This window comes from Triturus cristatus, chromosome 4_1 (assembly GCF_964204655.1).
Source record: "Triturus cristatus chromosome 4_1, aTriCri1.1, whole genome shotgun sequence".
Classification (NCBI taxonomy): domain Eukaryota; kingdom Metazoa; phylum Chordata; class Amphibia; order Caudata; family Salamandridae; genus Triturus; species Triturus cristatus.
Window position 1 is genome coordinate 461,969,018 of NC_140585.1, and position 22,588 is coordinate 461,991,605.

At 44.1% G+C, this 22,588-nt stretch overlaps 1 protein-coding gene across 6 annotated transcripts in view; it reads left to right on the forward strand.

The window, feature by feature from the left end:
* PTPRO (protein tyrosine phosphatase receptor type O) overlaps positions 1 to 22,588 on the forward strand; it is a 922,864-nt gene that overhangs the window by 516,334 nt on the left and 383,942 nt on the right. For all 6 annotated transcript variants that reach the window (XM_085652640.1, XM_085652641.1, XM_085652636.1 and 3 more), the window contains exon 5: positions 18,182 to 18,622. In XM_085652640.1, the coding sequence (XP_085508766.1) occupies positions 18,182 to 18,622 (441 nt within the window). The remainder of the gene's footprint in view (positions 1 to 18,181; positions 18,623 to 22,588) is intronic.

Below are 22,588 nucleotides of genomic sequence, written 5' to 3' on the forward strand. Positions count from 1 at the left end.
AGGACTATGATATCTCCAGTCTATGATAACTGCTTACACACCGGCACAGAATCTAAGATCTAAAGGCATTGCACTGGTCATTGTGCCTAGAATACAGAAAGATAAGTAGTGAGCGTGCTCCTTTGGATACCTCGCAGCCAAGATCTGGAATAATTTGCCAGTGGGAGAAAGAACTGAACCCTGCGAAAACACTTGCAAGAGATTAAAGACATGGCTGTTTCCATCTTCAAACTAGTATTGTGATCCTCAAGTGCTTCCGGACACTCTTTTTAGTAGTTTCCTGCCAAACTTACTGAGAGTCTGCGCCAGCGCAGGGACACACCGATGGTGTAACCATGCGCTTTATAGATGGATAAATAAATAAATAATAAGTATAACACAATCCAATGGTCCAGCACTCAAAATGCAACAGGTATTAAATATTTGTTGTAACATAAGTAATTGTCGACAATTTTATCTTTCAAAAAAACATATGGACTTTCAGCAGAGTTGGTTTTTTTCTTTTTTGATCCTTTATTCAGGTATCTATTTGATCGTTTGTGTTTGCCGGCATAACCGCGTGGCGTCAGTGTAGGCTACACTGACGCCATGCGGTTATGCCGGCAAACACAAACGATCAAATAGATACCTACAGACTGAGGGATGGCCGATAGAGACTAACCTAACGAACAGGGAAAACAAATGAAACTGAATCTTCTAATCGCCATATCACTCAGATATCGTAAGAGTACACACAAAAAATAGATCGCAAGAAAAAGAATACTGCAATTTTAACGGTAGAGCACAGACCACAGAAAAACAAAGTTACTAATCAATGCCCTGAAGAAGTCCGCGAGGATGAAACGCGTTGGCTATGGTCTGTTTTAACATGTTGAAAGAAAATTTCTGAATAAAGGATCAAAAAAGAAAAAAACCAACTCTGCTGAAAGTCCATATGTTTTTTTGAAAGATAAAATTGTCGACAATTACTTATGTTACAACAAATATTTAATACCTGTTGCATTTTGAGTGCTGGACCATTGGATTGTGTTATGGTTATTTGAAGCGTGGAGCTTCAGGAGATTTAGAGGTTTTGGATCTCCGGTCATTAGCACCATACCTTTTATATAATTCGACTAGGGATAGGTGCGGTTGTGCTTTGCCCCAAATCCTCTCTTTTTGCTCAAATAAATAAATAATAAGTCTCTTTCCCTTGGAGGAATGAAGAGAAGAGGCACTCTAACATCTTTACTATGCAAAAGTTTCATTACAATTTACCTAGGGTCCTACAAACACCAATAATGCTCCACATGAGTTTGGGAATGAGTTTAAAGTGATACAAAGGAGGATGGGCTTATCCCTATTCTCCAACTATTTTAGTATTCTTACAAAATGGGTTTACCAAGATCATCCTCATTTATAGAGCACTACTTCACTCATAGTCAACCAGCCACTGCTTATTTGGACCCAAGTCATTTAAAACAGATGAGGTTGTGCATCCTTATGGGTGGACAGAAGCTTCAATTGGAGAGAGTTCCATAAGCAACTACCTTCAATGAAGAAATTGGAGAAATAAAAGCTGCATGAGATCACAAAACCCAAATATTTTGGAAATCACAGTAAAGCACATCTACAATAATTGTTAAAGAAAGAATTTAGGATTATATACTAAAGCACTCAAAAATCTATGCTGAAAGACTACCTTTTAACTCTGCAGCTCCTTGAAAAGACTGAGGGAAGCGTTGTCACTCCTTACTAGGAGAGCTACATCTTTAGAATGAGAAGGTGTATTATTACTTGGGGTGGATGGTAGTCCACCACAAGTAATAATGTCACTATTTTTGTTCGGTTTCAGTAGTTCAACCCCTGGTAGCAATGACACTGGGCAGATAGTCTTAACTTACAAAAATGTGCAAAGCATCTAGAAGTACCAAACAGTTAAAAAGTCAAACTCACAATAAAAATACAACTTTCAGTTTGTAAAAATATAGAATAATTTAATGAACAAAATGACATAAAAAGAACACAAATCTAGCAAGAGAAATTGGAGATATGATTTTTAAAATGTTTTAAATGAAACTTGTGCTAAGAAACATTAAGCACCTTCCGCGGTCATGTGGTTGCTCTTGAATGGTATGCAGGAGCACGTTAAGGCCAACTGCAATGGAGCGCAGGTCAGATACAAAAATCAGGCTCATCCCTGTCAGAAGTTTTACCTTCATTTAAATGGAAATTGAAACTCATCAGTAGGGGCAAGGCAGCAGGGTGTAGCCAAGATGGGTTCCATGAGGCCACATGGCCCATTGTCAAAGTCCTGGTGAAGTTGTTGACTTGTGGCAGAACGTTCAGAGCAGGAAGAATTCAAAATTCATGCCCAAGAAAGGCCCTTGCCAGTCGCATATTTTTAGCATCTTGCCCATTAAAGATTTCTACCTTCGGACTTAGTTACTTTTTGGAGATCAGATTTCTCTAGTGGGGCAAGGCTGAGAGCTGTGGTTGAACAGAGCACGATGAGACCTGATACTTTCTCTGCGACATCCCTCTGAAATAGACTTGCTGCTGAGGAAAAGCTCCTAGCCAGACCAACCAGAATCTTTGGCCCAGCAGCAATATATTTTCATTGGATTGAGTTTGCAGATATGGCTCAGACTTCTTTCAGTTCTCGAGACAACAAGTCTTGAAAAAGTTTCTCAGTCCCAGGTTTAAACATACGCAGGAGGATTTCACTCTGACAGCAGCCAAAGGTTCCTGAGGCCCTGGACTTATGGGTCAGGACTCACTCCACAGAAAACACCAACAATGTTCAGGGCAGGTCTATTTGAAAATGGTCAGCTTGGCTCTTCTAGAAAAGTTGGCATCTTGCATGTTTGTGTCACGGTAGCTTGATAGAAGTTTAGCTGACTGGCCCTTGAAGTCAGGTCCAGGCCTCAGGGTTCTACTCATAGGTCACAACTGCAGGCACAGTCTTTATTCTGTTTTCCACAGGTCAAGTAGAGTTTGAAAGAAGGTGCCTAGGAGTGCCACATTTATGCCTGGCAAGTACCTGTTTTTGGGAGTGCCTCCTGGCCCCCCCCTATCCAAAAGGAAAAGGTTACCAGGGGAAACCCTATCAGGTTTTCCAGCAATTCCTATGTGCTCTACTGCAAACAATCTCACAGTGACCCTCTCTACCTAAAACCAAAATGGTAGAAACTTTCTTCTCTTATACAGAGGTCCTATACCCACCTTACAGTTGTGGCAAAGGAAAGAAGCAACGACTCCTCTCTGGTCACTTAAAACCGGTTCTGCGGTGTTAGAAGGTGGTTCTGACCATCTGAGCCGCCTGTTTTTTTCACTTTTTGAACACCTATTTGTTGAGCTTTTACTGTGGGAGAGCCTCATCAGTTGGGACTCACCCACAGTGAACTCAAGATGAAAGGGACTGCAAGTGTATTTTACCGGTGTCCCCCTGGCGCGAGTAGGCCGCTGAGCTGCAGCCAGAGTAAGGGGCACCGGGCTGGTTACATGCAGACACGTATGTACATGCATGTGCACAAGTATAAGGACTGCGCAGGGGAGATTCCTGGTGTGCGCAGCCCAGGAGCAGCTACAAATTGATTGGTGTGGCAGGACTTACAGAGAGCTGGGTGGTGACATGGAATAGGCTTTCTACAATGGGAAGAAACATTTGAGGTAAAGTCAGTGTGCTTTACTGTTTTCACTCCATTACTCTCCTATGAGGATGGGGAGCACATGGGCTAGTTTCACTTTCCTAGGGCCTACAAATCCCAGACACGCACTAAAGTCCACTGTAACTTATGTGAGAAGAAGTATTCTGCAGAGTCCAAAGTCATATTTGTACTGCTTTTGTGTCATCCAGAAATGTCATATTTCTCTGAGTCAGCTCATAACCAGAGCCTGGGGGCTGACCCTGCCAGGCTGGATTAAGGACCTTCCTCCCCAAGCTGTAGCATCAGAGGACTAGCCCTTCACGACAATCATTCCAAGGGCTAAGGTCTGCTCTCCAAGAAGAGAAGATGGGTGGAGATACAGGTTAATCCATCAGCAGCTGTCACCTGGTGCCAGGCACCAAGCTGCTCTGGAAAGAAGGCAGCGAGGGGGGAAGGGGCTCTCTGAGACCATGTGGCAAGAGACCCCGGGACGACGCCATTTTGAACAAACCCAGAGGCCTGGGCAGGAAGGAGGGAGCAGGGGCATAGAAGTGATGTGTCGCTGTTTGATAGGGCAAACAGAGTTTTCCTGAAAGCCCGCTCCCCATTCTTTAAAAGAGCTTGCACTGGAAGACGAGCTCTCTCTGGGGTGTGGTCTGCTGAGGAAGACTGGTGCTGGAGCCTGGCACCATGGGAAGCTAGAAGGAAGAACCTCCAGACTGGCCCAGGATCCTGACATACCCCACAAGGGGAGACTAGGACAAATGACCAGAAGCCTGGGCCTCTGTGCAAGGAGAAGAGAAGCCCAGGAAGAGAGCCAGATGAAAGGCTGGCGCAGGGAGCCAGTGAAGAACGCTCCCTGCTGAACTCACACTCCTGGAGATCAAGAGTGTGAAAGAAAGTGCTCCCAGTGGCTGGGGAACACCACCAGGAGCAAGAAGAGGCCAAAATAAGGAAGATCGGTCCCCTGGGGGCTGGGATATGCCCCCCAGAAGGTAGGTGACCTTTGGGCGACCGACAACGAAGCGCGTGGGGCTACACTGCCGGTCCAGAAAATGCCCCTGGGGTGGGTCAGGTCCTCGGGTTGCCCCCAGCAGAAGATAAGTCGGGGAGCGCCGTCGTGCTGTCCGTGAAAATGCTCTGCGGGGTGCCAGGAGCCCACCCTGGCCCCCGCCGAAAATGGGGGCAGGGGAGCGCCGTCTTGCCCCCCCCCGCGATGACAAAAGTCAGGAAGCGCCATCGCTCTCCCACATGAAGGGACACCAACCGGGGTGACAGGAGCCCATCCTGGCCCTCGGCGTCAACGGAGGGCAGGGAGCGCCGGTGCACCCCCCGCAATGATCCCAACTCCGGGTCCCAATGCCAAGAATCGGAGCCGGGGTGCGCCGTCGTGCTCCCCATGAAGAAGTCCCTGTGGGGGCCCGGGCCCCAAAGTGAAGATGAGGTGGAGAAGTCCCATTGCACTCCCCCGCGGTAGCAGGAAGGCAGTGGGAGTGCCGTCGCACTCCCCCAAAGACCCGCCGGAGCAGGGAAGCGGCCTCGCGTCTGCCCGCCGGAGCGGGCAGACCAGAACAGGAATGCCGCCAGGGGTGGGGTCACCGAGCGGTTCTCCACCGAGGAGGCCAGACGGGGCGCCCAGGTGGGACCGGGGCCCCAAGGAAAGTGAGAGGGGCCCAGGTGGGACCGGGTCCCCTAAGGGAAGGGAAGAGCGGCCGGGGGTGGGCTCCCTGAGCCATGGAAACACTCACCGGCAGCACGGGGTCCAGGTGGGACCGGACCACCAACGATGTCGTGAAGCAGAGTTAGGGCCGCCAGAGGAGCCAACACGCCTCTCCCCGAAGCAGCGGGAGAGCCGCTGCTATAATATTCAAGAGAATGGAGGCAGCGCCCCATAATGCCTTTGCAGGCCTGGACCGGCCTGCAAGGGAAAACAGCTTTTCTTCGGTTCGCGGTGTCCCCAGGACGACGGGGTCACCACCAAAGGCGTGACAAGGTGCAGGGGAGCTGCAGAAGCTACGCAGTCTCCCCCCAGCACAAAAATGGAAAGTCCCTCAATAAGTCTCATGGGGACTTAAAAGAAACAACCCCTCTTGGGCTCAGCTTACAATCCAAGCATCCCAGGGCTGCAACTTTGGTTCTGCAGCTGGGGGTGTATTAGGGTTTGTCTCAATGGATGCTGGGATGTGCTGGGGGATGTCTGGAAAAGGGCATCCCCTGGAGAATGAAGTGGTGCAATTGCACGACAAGTGCAGTTATCAATGTTATTTCTATGGTGGGACTGTAGGTCACAGGTGTAATATGAAGACATAAGCAAAGTGGGGTTAGGTTGCTGGACATTCCTGCTAGGGTGTCTGGCTGTAAACATTCAATCCTATGATGCCTTTTAGGGGCTTTAATTGCAATGTATTACAACTGATATCAGATATGCTGAGTATCTCATTGAAAGTGATGCCCAAACATGTATTCTTGCTACAGCATTAGGGGAGGGGCAACTCAGACTGTTAGCCACAAGATGTAGAGGTGCATACTGTATGGTCAGTATGAGATGCTCATTCAGGGTTATGTGTCCCCAGGGCAGGTGTACCTATTTTTAATGCTTGTTGAGATGATGGGGTGCGTCGCCACTGGGATTGTGCTAGTTGGCAAGACCCTCGCTCCAGGTTGTGCCAATCCACTGCATTAGGGGGCAAGATGATGTGCAAACATGGAAATGGTGGTACTAGACCCCACCCCCTCTGCGGGAGAGCTGGAGATGTTATGCAATGTCACAAAGTAATTCCAACAGCTTATGTATATTTGTAAATTGGTGCATAGTATTAAGTAGTGTGTGTGTTAAATAAATGTACTCTTACTTGTATAAAGCAAACTACAGACTGGTTATTTCTGCTTACCTGTACTGACGATTACTAGCCCACACCACCTCCCTTGAGTAAGCCTTAGACTGCTCTGCAACGCTACCCTCTGAGAGTCAAGCGCTACAATGGGGTGTTTGGTTCAAAGTGAAGGACAAATGTAGTCATGTTATTTGTGCAGGCCTCACAGATACTGCCTCGTTTTCCAACATGCGGGCAGCTCCTTTTCTAATGGGATTGGTGCATGTCTGGGTAGTATGACCAAACAAGGGATCGATCCAGGTGTTAGCTACTTCTGTCTGTGATAGGGTGGGCATCTTGATAGTCATACTGTCAGAGGTACAGAAAAACCAACACACACCCAAGGCCTTTGTCCCAGCTCTGGGGGCAAGATCACACATCATAAAGGAGCTGTTCAGCTCCTAGGTGACAGATGAAAGATCATGTAAATGGGCTCCAAGAAGGTTTACACAGACTAAAGGTGGCTTTCTAAAACTACCTTTTGTAAAATATTTAGTACAAATTCAACTTTACAAATGGATTGGATTTCTAATAAATATTTTAATAAGTCAACTATTTAACCTTTTAGCTGGTTCCTAAGCTTAGGTAGCCTTATTTAATTTTCATATTGTAATATTGACTCCAAATGCTTTCCTATAAAACAGCTACCCTGCCACATTGAAACCCTCTTTTGGGATTTTGTCACTGTAAGGACATGGTTTACGTCGAACCCTTACATGTTCTACTTTTCAATCCCATGCACCCTGCCTTTATTGGGCATTAAGAACAACTTGGGGTGACATTAAAATTTAAAGGAGAGTTTAGGCCTGTCAAAAGGGTTTATTTTGACAGATTGAATTTACATTTCACCCTCCATAGCCAGTTTACTGTTGGCCAACCTGCAGTCAAGGTCATGAATTAAGGCTCATGCTATCTCCTGTTTTTTACCTGTACATAATGTAAGTAAGTAATACCTCTAAATGTTAACTGCAACCGGTACATATTGTAAGTTAGTTACACTCATATGTTTTATTCACATTGTCTGTTACTGTAACCTGTACTATGTACAGCGCTCTGATACCTTTGTATCATGTTCACACTCCATAAAACTCTCAAATAAATAAATGGTTTGCACTGCCACTGTAGAGATGGTACATGTGAGCTGCAGTCCATTAATGGAATTAACATACAGGGCCTGGGTACACTTGTAACACATGCTATGGACTTACAGATAACTTAAATGTGCCAATTAGGCGAATGACCAATGTCAAATAGCCAGTTTCTAAATGTTTTAGGGGCCAGAGCACATGCACTTGGCATCTATTTAGCCAAATCTCAGTGCATAAAGCCAAAACACCAGCAGCATTATCCAAATTGTATGTATGTATGTATGTATGTATGTATGATGAACGTCGCCAACTGGATGAAGGACAACTGTCTCAAGCTCAACACACCTTTTAAATAAAAAGAGGAGAAAGAGGAGACCGATCCAGAGGGGCTCGTCCTCCTACCACATGTGTCAAAACCAAAAAGAGCCCAACTGTTAATATGGACTACTCCTATTCAAGAATAAAGAAAACACTTGGCTTTCTTATGTAACTCTCACCCACCAGGGCTAACACTTGGTGGCATGCTTCATCATTGGGTCCATCCCATTCCGCTGCAGAACGGGGCATGCTGCGACCTATGTGTTACGTGGGAGCATGTATTGCTGTATATTAAACGATGATGTAAAAATTATTTATTCTTGTGAAGGGGTTAGTTGAAGCTCATCACAGACAAGACAGAGGTCCTCATCTTTGGGACCAACACCTCGCTATGGAACGATGCATGGTGGCCTGCTGAACTCGGCCCATCCCCCACCCAACAGACCCCTCCCACAACCTCGTACAGCAAGCAAACTATGGAAAAACAGGTAAACGCTGTCTCATCTGGCTGCTTCCACACCCTACACATGCTCCGCAAGATCTTCAGGAGGCTCTCAGACAACACCAGAAGCACCGTCACACAGGCCCTCATCACCAGCAGACTGGACTACGTGAACACACTATTTATAGGAATCATCATACGTCTCATGAAGAGAGTACAGAAAATTAAAAACTCAGTGGCTCATCTTCGACCTCCCCAGATGGACCCATATCACATCGCACCTCAAGAAGCTGCACAGGCTCCCGATCTAGTAAAGATGCCAGTTCAAGATGTTGACCCACACATACAAAGCCCTGCACAAAGAAGGACCAGCATACAACAACAAATGCATGACCTACCAACTCACCAGATACCTACGACCCCCTCCCTCTTTCTCGCAGACACCCCCTGGATCCGCCAAAGCAACAGCGGAAGGCGCTTCTTCTTATACCTGATGACCAAAGCTTGTAACAAACTTCCCCTGCACCTCAGAACTGCCCCATCGCTCTGGAAATTCAGGAAAGGACTCAAGACCTGGCTGTTGAAGAACTAATAACTACAAAGCAGTTAGCTACTCTAGCACCTTGAGACTCTCACGGGTGATTTGCTGCACTTTATAAATCCCTGATTTATTAATTGAAAAAATTAGGAGTGATCATGCAAAAAGAGGCATTCTCCCACAGGAACTCTATGAACTGTGGGCATTTCTGAAACCAAGAGACCCAGTCAAATCCAGAATTGTGCGGAGTGAGTGGATCCCGCTACATTTTCTTACCCATAATGTCACAGAAAGATCAAACTTGGACTAAAATCACAGATTTTCTTTACGAGTCACAGGATAAAGAGGCAATTAGATGTTTTTAAAAATATTGCCTATACATTGACTCGTGTGGAATCCGATACGGTGTAAGTTTAGTAATGTTGGTTAGAACACACCTTGAATATATTGAGTACTCCCCCATTGACCACTAGCTTGTTGCCACTGGTCAAAGAGAAATGCTATGTTAGTTTAAACCTCGCCTTGTGAACCTTACAAACATGTTGAAACTCATGGTGGATTAATTGAAGACAATTTCACTTGAAGACAAAATGCACAAAAGCTGAATACAGCACATGCCGTCATTAATGTTTTATTTTGGAGACCAACTTCTTACGTTTGGTGCAGAAATTAGTAAAAAGCGGTGTTGTTGTAATAATCACAATCCGGGCAAGGATGTAAAAAAATTCGAAATGATGCTAAAATTTTCGTCAACACCATCAATCATTGCTGCCCACTAACAGCATCTTTCAAAGCTCCCTGTGGAAGAATCTAGATACAAAATGCCACTTAGCAAACTCAATGAAATATTCATACAACTAATGCTGAAAACGCATAGTTTTCCTGCTTCCAGTTTCAGTGTTATTGCATTATGTATCAATTAGGAAGAGAGTCACTTTAATTTTTAACTTTTCAGTGTTATACTGACTTCTGATGTAAGCCTGACAGAAAATCAAATGCTGGGGCAAGAGCCATTTTATTTTTATGTATCATGTTTCAGTCTGTGCACCAAATGCCTCTAAAGCGCTTTATTAGTTTAGTTAGAAAAACAGAGTCATTTCAACTTACCTTTGATGGGCGCATACAACAATGAATTTCCGCCTGTCTCCCCATAAAGCATTTGTTTGGTAGTGATTTACGATGTTACATTTTTTAATTCCATAATGGTAATATGTTAAAATATGTTTGCCATTCTGACTAGGCATGGGAGCGAAATGTAAATTTAATCGGCGTAATTCTCGTAATTTTGGTAATTTCGTGGTATGCTTGTTACACGAAATTCCCGGAATTAAGTCATGTCGCATAATTGTAGCGCAGGGGCGCAGGCCCAACAAGAATGACCAGAACACACACAGCTGTTGAACGTGCACTTGTGTTTATGGGGCTATCTTTGAGCACATATTGTGTGCTTGGTATTTAAAACAGATGCAAGGACTCATTTCGCACAACACAGTGTTAAATGGCAGATTGGTATTCCGCGTAAATACGGTGTCTGGGTACATATGTTTTAGCTATTGAACTGCGAAGTATGATTTTTATATCCTCAGTCTAGTAATAAGTTTGTGTGGCCTTCAGTATCACAATGCAGTCAGTTTGGACCAGTATTCTCCAATACAGGAAAAACTGAAATGTATAATAAATCCTTTATTAGATTTATTTGGCAGTAATTGTGATAATAAATACTTCAAGTGGCTAATTTATGTCTGGAAATACTCAAATCAAAAGACAGATTTGAATATCTAATTCTTTTTTCAGATACGTATTCTTAAGTTTTTAAATTTTCTTAACTGGTGATGAATTTCTGGAAAAAGTTAATCTCCGGGTGGGGGCGGGGGTGTAATTCAATTTGTTGATGCCAAATCCTGCTGTGACAGCCATTAGGATCAGAATCCTGAGGCTTCATGGGACACTTGCCTTACTTTGTGACCTTGTTCCACTCGAAACATTTCCAACCTGATACTTTAGCTTTAATGAGAGCATAACTCTCACACCAAATGCAATGCGCGTAAACTTACCTTTTGTGTTAGAAATGCTATTACAATTGTCATGAATGATCTTACAGGTAAGAATAAGAATACATGGCACATACTATTGATCTCTTTGAATATAGTATTAAATATTGGTTTGAGTAGGTGTCCATAGCATTTATGGACATTTAGCATTTGGGTTTCGTCTCTTTTTAGTTTACTTTTTGTGACAAAAAAAACACCTCAGAGAATGGGAATATATCAACAAGATAGACAGGCATGAATGAATGATCTTTCCAGAAAGGCAAACTGTGAGACATTGGGTTGTTGGATGACTGGGGAATGTGAGCCCTGGCCAAGAAACAGCCACAATCCCTTGCAGGGTGAACCACAAAAAGTCAGTAACTTAACCTGAGCTTATCCTTGGGTAGCTTGGCACAAAAAGCTTAACTTAGAGGCACTGTGTAAAGTATTTCTGAAGCACACAAACAGCAACCAAGTGAAAACACAACACAAGAAAAATCCCAAACCAATTATGAAAAATAAAGTACATTTTAAATATGTAATTGACACTAAAACTACAAAAATCCAATCAGTAGAACCAGAGCAATGTATTTGTAATGTTTAGGGTTTAAAATAGAACCTAAAAGATGAAAGCGCCAACCACGGACATCTAGTGGTGCGAGACTGGGTCAGAATAAAAATTCAAAGCCTGCCTCGATGGAACGTGGTTTGGATACAAGAAGTGGATTGGGTCCGGTCAGCACTTACCTGAGTAGGTAAAGTTCAGTAGCGCAAGGCTGCAGGAGGTGTCCTAAGAGGGAGCTTTGTCGTCAGATGACCTTGGGTCGAAGCCGCAGTGAATATTTCTACATTCAGACTTAGTCACCGAAATGGAAGTCAAAAAACTCCAGCCGGACGAAGTTGGTTGTGTAGAGCCTTGTGTGCGTGGGTCAACAGCATGAATTGCCATCTCTTCATTACGGGGAGCCAGTGGAGTTGCCACAGCTGGGGTGTGATGTGGGTTCGCCGGGGAATGCCAACGATGAGTCTGGCTGAGGCGTTCTGTATGGTCTGAAGTCTCTGTAGGTGGTGTGCTGTGATTCCTACGTAGAGGCCGTTGCTGTAGTCCAGTAGTGGACTGGACTACACCTGGTACACCGGCTGGTGATGAGGGCCTCTGTCACGGTGCAACTTGTGTGTGGGGGTAGCCACTTGAAGATCTTACGTAGCATGATCTATGACATGGCGACATGGCCACCTAAAAGTGTATTCAGGCAGCAATGGCAGACCTCGGACATGTTTTAGAGTGCCTCTTAAGTGGGTGGCACAATAAGTGCTGCAGGCCCACTAATAGCATTTAATTTACAGGCCGTGGATATCTAGTATACCACTCTAAAAGTTAATTAAGTATACCAATTGGGTATAAGCCAGTTTGACCATATTGTAAGGAGGGAGCATAAACACCTTAGCACTGGTTAGCAGTGGTAAAGTGCACCGAGTCCTAATGCCAACAAAAACAAACTCAGCAAAAAGTGGAGGGTAAAGGGTAAAAGATGTTTGGGGGTGAGCCTGCATAGAGGGCCAAGTCCAACACAGACACAAACAAAATGAACAGGCCAGAACAAAGGGCAGAAGGTAACTTACCAGCGCTCACCAAGGATTCTAAAGGGAACATATTGGGGGCTGACGAGATGATGAATTCAAAAGCATAACCATATCAACATAGATTAATGGCATGTAACTTGTGTGGTAGGGCATTGAAATGACTTTGGTAGTTAAAAATATTGTTGAATACAACAGGGCAAAATGAATCCAAAACAACTGTTATCACAAGCGGCATCAAATCTTGACACAAGTATAGGAAATCCAGCAATAATGGAAGTCCAGTGGTCCAGAATAGATAGCATTGCTTTAGAGTATAGAACATTTCAGAAATGATTAACGTAATGCTAAATGAAAAGATTATCTTTTTTCTCTATTAAATAATAATATTGCAATGTTTTACCAACTATCAAAGACCCCAACATGGCTAGAACTGGTACAGATTTACAGATTATATAAAGCAGTTCTCCTTTGTATGACAATTTGAGCATTCCCATGAAGTCTGAAAAAAAGCTGCATATGTGTTTTATAGAAATAGTTAGAAGAAAGAATCTACACTTTCTAGGCCTTCATTTGGTTTGCCTATTTGAAAAGTGAAATTAGATCTGAAGGTTGTAATTATGGTTCTAAACAGTACTGAAAATGAGTTGCTAAAGTGAACATTTTAAGTGTATCTGAAAGTTGTGCGTGTGGTCTAAATTCTGATCACACAAATTTAGCAGAAATTTCAAGCAACAAAAAAGGAATGTTTTGCTATTTGCGGCTCTCACGGATAGCCATTAGCAGAATAGCTAGATTCTAAATCCAGTATTTCACTGCTATGTTGAAGAACGTTGGTGTAGAATTTGTTACCCACTGTTGATACATCATAAAGGAATTTCAGGCTACTCTGGCTGAGCTCATTGATAGTCTGACAGAGCTGTGCTTGAAATCAGGAAGCCCAGCTTCCTTAGGGGAGGGAAGCGAAGCCAGGGTGTGGTGGGGGTGGGTGGCAGGAAGCCAAGCATTCTTTTCTTACATTTAGATGGGATGAGAGACTAATTGTAAAACATTGAAGTTTTGGTGAACTGGGGAGTGAGCTCTGGTCAAACAGTAACCACAATCCTTGTCATGGTGAAGCACAAGCCAACCCTAGATTAACCTGTGCTCAACCCTCTGGAAGCTTGGCACAGAGTATTCAAGCTCAACTTAGAGGCAATGTGTAAAGCATGTGTGCAAGACCTCAAACAGTAAGAAAGTGAATACAACACACAAAAACAATCCCACAACATGTTGGAAAAAGAGAGCAAAAATTAATAAATAAAACAAGAACAGGACGACAAAAACGCAATCAGTAGAACTGGAGATGAGCATTTTAAAGATTTTTGTGAAAATAGAGCCAAATAGCACAAAGCACCAACTGTGGACATCTGGTCACTCTGGACTGGGACAAAGTCACAAGTTCAGGCCAACAGCGATGATCTACAGCCCAGCTTAAGAAACCCACTTAGGCTCGCTGAAAAAAGTACCGTAAGTCCTGGTTTGTGGACCGTTGCGAGGATCTGCATCGAAAATGTGTCGGGCAGCCAAAGCAAAGCGTTGGTTGCGATGTGCGGTGAGGCTGCGATGGGAGGTTCTGCATCGGCGTCAAGGAACCCAATGACGAGGGCTTGTGATGCAAAGTCTGGCATCAAGGATGTGTCGCGCAGCGAGGCGATGCATTAGTTCCAAGGAGCTGCGAGGCAGTGATGCAGAGTCCGTCATTGTTGTTGAGGCTGCTGTCAATAGGAGGGTCTCCCTCAGGATGTGTCACAAAGCTGTGGAGGCCATGCATGTCTCTGCAATGGGTTCAATCCGTACAGCAGCGGTGATGTGTCAGTAGGGCTCGGTGTTGCTTTACACGGCAGAGGTGATGCATCGGTTCCACTGGATTCACGGAGGCTGGCAGAGCACCAGGACCACTTCCAAGGGGCCAGGACTGTGGCAGCACCACTTGGCAGGGTGGACTCACATATGGCATAGTCTAGGTGCTGGGTTCAAGGCTGTTGGAACCTTCTGTCACTCAGGCTCTAGTCAGGAGACCAGCCAACTAGCCATTGGATTCACTCTTGGGTCCTGGGTTTAACTGAAGCAGGTCCAGGCCTTCTCACCCAGGAAAGAGAGCAGCAGGTCTGTACAGCAGGGCAGCAGTCCTCCTTCCTGACAGGGCATCCACAGGCCCAGAAGGTATGTCTTCGAAGTACACCATGTTCCCTGCCTTCCTTGCCCTGACTCCAGACAACCTACAGACAGTATGCATCCCTATATGTGGAGGCAAGACACAGCCCATTCAAGTGGAAATGCGACTGTGCCTAGCTCCTTCCTCCCATCCTTCTAGTGATGGCCCCTCCAGGCACACCTAATCTCCCTATTGTGCGTGACTGTCTACGAGGAATACACAAATCCGTACTTTCATCTACACCCAGTCGTTGGACCCAGAGACAGTCTGTAGGTACTAAATGGCTAAAGCAGGAAACTACCAACCTTCTAAAAGTGGCATTTTCAAAATTGTAGTTTAAAATCGGGCTTCACCATAAGTTACAATTTTTCATTACAATTCCAAAATCACCAAACATGAACTGATCACCTGTTCCCATTTGGAAAGTACAGCTTATTAAAGGTAATAAAGTAACCCAAATGTTATCCTATAGTAGAGGTAGGCCTTGGAGTAGTGAAAAACGAATGTATGAGTTTTCACTACCAGGACATGTAAAACTTAAAAGTATGTGTCCTACTTTTTAAATACATTGCACCTTGCCCTCTGGGCTGTCCAGGGCCTTCCCTAGGGGTGAATTATACGTAGGAAAAAGGAAGGTTTGTGCCTGGCAAAAGGTTTATTTTGCCAGGCTGGAATGGGAATGGCAGTTTTAAAACTGCACCCACTGGCTGCCATAGCAGGCCTGAGGTGTGTAAAGTGCTCCTTAAGTGGGTGGCACAACCAGTGCCGCAGGCCCACTAGTCACCTTTAATTTAAAGGCCCTAGGCACAGGTAGTGCCGCTTCACTAGGGACTAACAAGTAAATTAAATATGCCCATTGGGTATAAGCAAATTCTACCATGTTTTAAGGGCAGAGCACAAGCACTTTAGCACTGGTTAAAAGTGGTCAAGTGAGCAGAGTCCTAAAGTCAGCAAAAACGAAGGCAGCAAACAGGAGAGTTGAAGGCAAACGTTAGGGTTAAAACCACGGCAAAGATGCTAGGTCTAACCCTAATGTTAAGTATGACTTTCACGTTACTTCTCTGCCTCTCTGTATCATTTGGGAGCAAGGGCAGATGTTTTGGGGTGATATATAGCATACTATTATAGAGGGGTAAATATTAAATAACTGGGATGTTATTCACTATAAACCATCTATAATTCTATATTTTAAAACTAGAACTAGCAATCAAAACAGATATATTGTGTATAACACTGTTATATAGTACAGATAATGTGAGTCTGAGGGGAATAGGAAAGAAGGGAGAGGTGAGGAGTCAGGAAAGAGGAGAGTGGAGTGAATTAGGAGTCAGAGAAGAAGTGGAGGAATCTTTGAACAATATATTAATTGATAGGCACTTTTGTAAAATGCTGTGTGATTCTTTTGCTTTGTTTTAGAGTGTTTGATAGTGGGTTAGAAATCAAAGGTCGCGTGAAAGGGAGCCTAGGGTGCAGTTAGATGGCAAGGTAGCCATGTACTAAATTGTTCAATTGAATGCATTAAGTTAAATGCAAGTCTGAACAGTTAAATTTTCCAGATCTTCAGCAATTGCTTGTAATTCGTTTTATATTATACATTTGGGGTGAGGGTGCTCCAGACTCTAGGTGCTTATACACCCAGTTTTCTTCCTCTCAGTTTCTGCCTGTTGAATAATCATTGGTTGCTCTCATGGGCAGACACCGAGTGTCTGGTTTTGCCGTGGTAAGTTGAGGTGTGTGTTTCTAAAGGACTTTTGTCCCATGTTGCTTTTATGGACAGTGCCCAAGACCTGGAGTTTCATCCTGGCATCTACTGTGAGCCATAGGAGTCCTTTGAGGGTGGTTTGATGTTGTGCTGCTTAGACCGGTTGATGGACAGTCCAGCTGCCTGGTTCAGGAGTCACCGCAACCTACCAATTAGTTTTTGGGATAGACATAGGAGATACTGGAGTTTAAAACACATCAGATGAAAGGTTATTGTAAGCATAAGACTGGGGGAAATTACTTTGATGATTTGTGGATCATACATTTGATTAATTTGCACAAATCTTAAAATCTAGTATGCTGCTGAGTAGTAACTTTATTAGTGTGCTTGGAATTGCCTCTCATTTTAGTATTAGGCACTCAATTAGTGAAATGTAAAGAACACTATACAGGTCTGACAATAAAAGAATGACTGGAGCAGGATACGTTATTATAAGTTGAAAAGACTTCTGCCAGGCGCTTCCAAGAGAGAAGCTTCATGGCACCTGGTCCTGAGATCCTGGACTCAGACGCGACCCTATTTCAAACCTCATCATGAAATAATACACACATTGAGTGAAGCCTGTGCGCAGCAGCAGCAAGCATCATTGAACATCTTTTTTGTAAAGGCAGGCATGAAAATGTCCTTGCCACTTTTTAATGGAAGAGAGGAGGACGGTGCACCATTCTCTTTCCACTTGAATGTCTCAACTGCCTAAAAAGAATCTTTCTGATGGTCTAACCTTTGCATCTACACTACTGAGAATCTGCTACAACCAACCACTGCTGAGAATAACACTATATACAGTGAGGGCAGAAAAAGGGTAAGTGTAAGAGAATGCTAATGTTTACTGCGAGTTTTATGGTTAGGGTTTAGGGAAAGAGGTAGGGTTAGGGTTTGGATTTGGACTGGAGTTGAGTAAGGATGAGCTTTGCTTTAGGGATAGTATAAGGGATAGTGTTAGATTAGGTGTAGAGTTAGGGCTTTGATAATGAGGTGGGTTTGGCATTAGGGTTAACCTTAGTATTAGAGTTATTTTAAGTTTTAGTCTTGGAGTTAGACTTTGGGTTATATTTGGGCCCAGGCTAAGTTTAGAATTAAGGTAAGTATATGTACTCTTTGCCTTAGCTTAGTAATAGTAGTGGTGTTCTCAATAGTGGCATTTTCAGTAGTTGCAAATTTGATGTAGTAGGTTCTATCTAATGATATGCAACCACATTGACCTACTTTAACCATCTTGCAGAAATTTGAAGATGCCCACTACAAATGGTGATTACTTACATCTGGGACTTTCCTATAACCTTTATGCTCTATAAACTCTCAAGCAGCTCCCAGTGGAAAAACTAAATTTGTCGATTGAATTTTCCAAATGAAAATCTCTTAAAACATTTGCAGTATCCCCAGGGCATCTACTATATCCATCAGATTTAAAATTTAAGAAACACTGTCATCTACAAAACACATTTAAAAATAAAATTGCTAATAGATAATGAGTTCACGTAGCGTTAAGACAACAATGCTTCAGGATGTAGTTGAATAGAGCGAAAATGCATTGAAAAGACTAACCAAAAAGATCAACATCTAAATATGGAAATGTATTTCTCATATGTACTGATACTTATATTTCTACATGTTTTTGTACCATGTAAATTATTGGCATCTCTTTTGACCAATATCAATCCAGGGAGACTCAAATATGAATGTTTGTTATAATAAGCTGTACTTATGTTTTTATTTTTTCCAGTTCCCTACCCACCCAGAAACATTTCTGTGAAGATAGTACTCCAGAACGAGAGTAGCTTGGAGGCCAATTCCAGTTTTAGTCCAGCTGAGACTTTCCTAGAATCGCAGGAAGCAATGGAGAAAGACAGCCCAGGCCAATATTCTGGTGATCAACCGGAGAGCCTGACAAATGGCGCCAACATTTGGACAGAGGATTACTATAACAGTACCGATTATGAGACAACTTCACAGCCCTACTGGTGGGCCAATGAGCCCACAACTCCGGACAATGAGGGATTTGTGAATGGCGCACCCATGGATTATGAAAACTATGCTACCAGTATACCTGTCAAAGCAACACCAACCGCTTTTGCCTTCCCACCATTGAAAGCAATGCTAAGCTGGTTGCCCCCAAAGGCAATTACTGCATTCGATGGCTTCTATGTCTTCTTTGAAAAAGATGGTAAGTGAAAAATTGCAATTCATTTTATAAAAAACATGGGACTAAGATACTCTAAATGATTAATTTAAAGACATACTTGGAAGGGGTTGGGTAAACCTCTAACTCTGAATGACTGATTTCTGTTTTTGTGGTTTATCACTTTTATTACGTAACTTAATATTAAAGCACATGTTCGTATCCGAATAAGTTTCTTGATGGTGAGATTTTTTTTTATATTCCCAAAATGAATGGGTATCTTTTCATCAATCACAAAAGATGAGAAGTTCAGCCACTGAATGTAAACATGTGACCAACTGGTTAATGGTTATTTGATTTTCCTGCTAGGTCATTATGTACTCGAGAAAAAAGTGTCTGAGTTTTCGGAAGTAACAGAAAATGTATTAGCTAAAAAACTTAATAACTAGTTTAATCAGATGCAGTGATTTTGACATTGAAATATTAACAGCATTTATAATATTGTCGTTCTGTTCACAACTGTCTAAATGGTTCACATTTACTGCTTTCTCAAGATCATCTATTCACTGAGCAGTGGTCTTAACAAAGCAATAAATGAAAAACACAAATATGTACTTTGATTGACACACTCAAAGCAATCCTGATACTCAAGTCATAAAGACTTTTGATGAACATGTTTTTTCTTCATTTAATAATTTATTAGTCATCTATAGTATAAGATCATACCAGGGACGCACATCCCACATCTTATTGCCGCTGCCTTCATGGTCACTTTCTCAGTCAGACATTTCACGCATTTGGTTCATGCACCTGTGGTACCCACAGCCGAGCCATTAATCGAGGGGCAATTTTACAAGCCCCAATAGCCACAGGAACATCACTTTTTGCAATGTTCCTGTGGCGATAGGTGCTTCACCTTATTTACATGGCGGCGTTAAGCCACTTAACGTGGCTTAACGCCACCTTCTTAATAAGGCATCTTTTCACACAATACTTACCATGAAAGAGGTGGGCAATGGGTGTTGCGGTGGGTGTTCAGTTGCAACACCCATTAATTTTGACGCTGCCCCATACTTACAACGGTGGTATAAATATGGGGCAGCTCCAAAATTAAGACAAGGGAAAACCTGGTCTTCACATGGCAAAATGAGGAGAAATGCTTTATTTCTCCCCGTTTTTGCTGTTTCTATGTATGCTGCATTGTGCAGCACATATAGAAACAGCAAAATGCCATGAATGATTGATATGTGCAGGAAAGTGTCCCTTCCTGCATACAAACAATCATTACAAAAATGACAATTTGAAGCTTCTATGTGTACTGCACAGTGGAGCACAAATACGAGTTACACATTGCCATTTGTCATTGTTTATGTGCAGGAAGAGACCCCTTCCTGCACATAAACAATCATTCCCCCCAATGAAGGCACCCTTGCACAATGGTGCACCCGTGCCTGCTTTGGCGCTAGGCAGCTTAATTTAGCGCCAGCATTAGGGGAAACAAAGGGGTGCACCGTATCTTTGTAAATACGGTGTGTGAAAAGTGGGCACCTTGCACCAGTCCAAACAACCGTTATGGTGATTTAAGAGGTCAAAGATAACCTTAGAAAGCTATCCAAGTGGTAGCTGTGGAGAGCAGCCTTAAGGCTTAGTCTTGAAGGAATATTAAGCAGCTTGTTTTACCAGAATGCAACCTTATAGTATTGGTTAAATGAAAGGAGAACGACACAGTAGTTATAAAAATATGTATTTATTTTTATAACACACCTTAAATACCTCACAGGATCTGCTACACGCAGATAAACACAAATCACACAATACTGTAGCACAGAAACAATCGTAAGTTGCACTAATACACAGTGGGCTCCAGGGGTAGACCAAACCATATACTAAAATAGTGGTACAAGAACCACGACTCGAGTCAAGACAGTGTCTAGAGGTTGAAGAATCGCTGGGACCTCAAGGAACCACCCAAGGTGAGTAAGGAGGGACCCCATGGAGAACGGGTGCAGTGTGAGAACTCGACCGCGTGCTACGTACAATTCAATGGGAGAGTCGCGGTTGCACTTTTAATGTTTAAGGACCCTTCCCAGTGGATTACGAAGAAGGTTCCAGAGCCACCCCACCCATGGATACCGTAGTACCAGAGTTACCTATCCCAGGGAAGCCGGGTGCATAGGGCTGAAGTGGTATCAGAAACCACCGTCAATCTCAATGGAGGACTTGTAGGAAATGCTACTGCAGGAAAGAAGAAAAGTGTCCATCGGAATCTAAAGGTGGATTCGTGTTGAGGGGTACCTGAAAGCAGAGAGGACAGAGGAGTGACCAGGGGCTCGGTTTTCGAATGCCCACCGACGTTGGGTGCTTCAGGTGTGATGATAGAGACCTTGACTCTATAGTTGCAGGGACCAGGAGATGTCGAGGATGACCAGGAGCCAGATACGAGCTTTCCCACAAAGGATGTCGAGTGCTGAGGGGTCAGGGTCCGGCAGGAACACCAACAAGCCTTGGCAGTGGCAACCCATGAAGAAGGACGAGTAAGGGTACGGCCTGGCCCAGCAAGGACCAGGAGACTCACCACAGCAAAGGGGGTCAGGGTAGGCCTGGAGCAACCAGGGGAACACAAGAAAAGCAGCATTGTCCCTCAAATGGACCCACAGGCCAAAGGCACAGGAGTTGCAAGGGGACCTCAAACAGTTTCACAAAATAACATCTTGCAGGGCACAGAGAGCAAGGAGGCCAAAGTCCTTTGGACGAAATGTGCGCAGAGGTTGGGGCTATCGATATGCACTTAGTTGGGGAGAGCCAACAAGCATATGCACTTGCAAAAGTATGTAGTGCACAGGGGTTCAAGTTATGCAGTCCCGATGAAGGATACTGGCCTCAAACTTGGTGAGAGGGCAGCTCAACCTCATAGAACATAGAAACTCAACTCCTGTGTTGCTCGATCCTTTGGAGTCTGCAGGAGCTTAGGATCAGCAGATCAGTCAGTTGCGTTACAGTGCCTGCGAATGCACAGAACTGACTCCTTCACCCCAAGGGAGATAACTTCAGTTGTCCTTGATGCTCCACAGGTTCTGCACAGAGCCTGTATGGTGCACGGGTACAGACGATGCTTTGGACGTAGAGGGAGTTGAAATCAGGCCCAATCGAAATCAAGCGAAGTCCAGATGGTCCAGATGGTCGAAGGTCAGTGGTTTCATGATCAGAACCTTGTCCATGTCAAATCTAGGGTCCTACAGCCAGGTAAGCCCTTTTGTACTCACAGGAGAGGGATGGACAGATTCAGGGGACCCTCCCAGGGGAGGTTACTCCCATGCATCGGAGAATCAAGCTTCGGATCCTGTTGGAGCGCTGCTCCTGTGGGTGTTGTCGCTGCTACTTTTAAACCGCTGATGCCGGAGTAATCATCACCGATAACTTTGCCGTGTTTGGAAACCGACGGCTCAAAATGGCAGATCGCGAGGGTCTTGTATTCGGAGGTCCTTAATGACCCATCTAGGACACGGATTACCCAGCCACACATCGGTCCCATGAGTCTTCGTATCTCTACACCCTCCGATAAGGTATTTCTATCATTACAGGCATGATGTGAGGTCTGTGGTGATCTCTTAATTGATTCGGCCTGACTCTAAAATGGCGACGACGTGAGTGTGGTGGGATCTATCTTGCCGGCTTCGAGGGTGGTGACTTAAGCAAGAGAGGAGTTTGTTTGTCTGTTTGGTTGCAGCGAGGGCAACTGTACGGAGCATTTCGAAGCGGGGGCTATTCAAGCTTCTGTTGTCTTATAACTCGTCATTGCCTGACCTTGCTATGGTGGCCATGCAAGGACGTCATAGATCGGCTATTTCTGCTGGGAGTGGCGTGTAGTGAATTTCAAGCGCGTGTTCAGAGCTTGTGTTTCTACGATTGCTCTATATGTGAAGCGCTTCGTTGCGCGTCGATTTTACCTATCATGACAGTCCTTTGTTAAGGATCATTGTTCTCAAGATGGAGCCGGAACCTCGATCCACA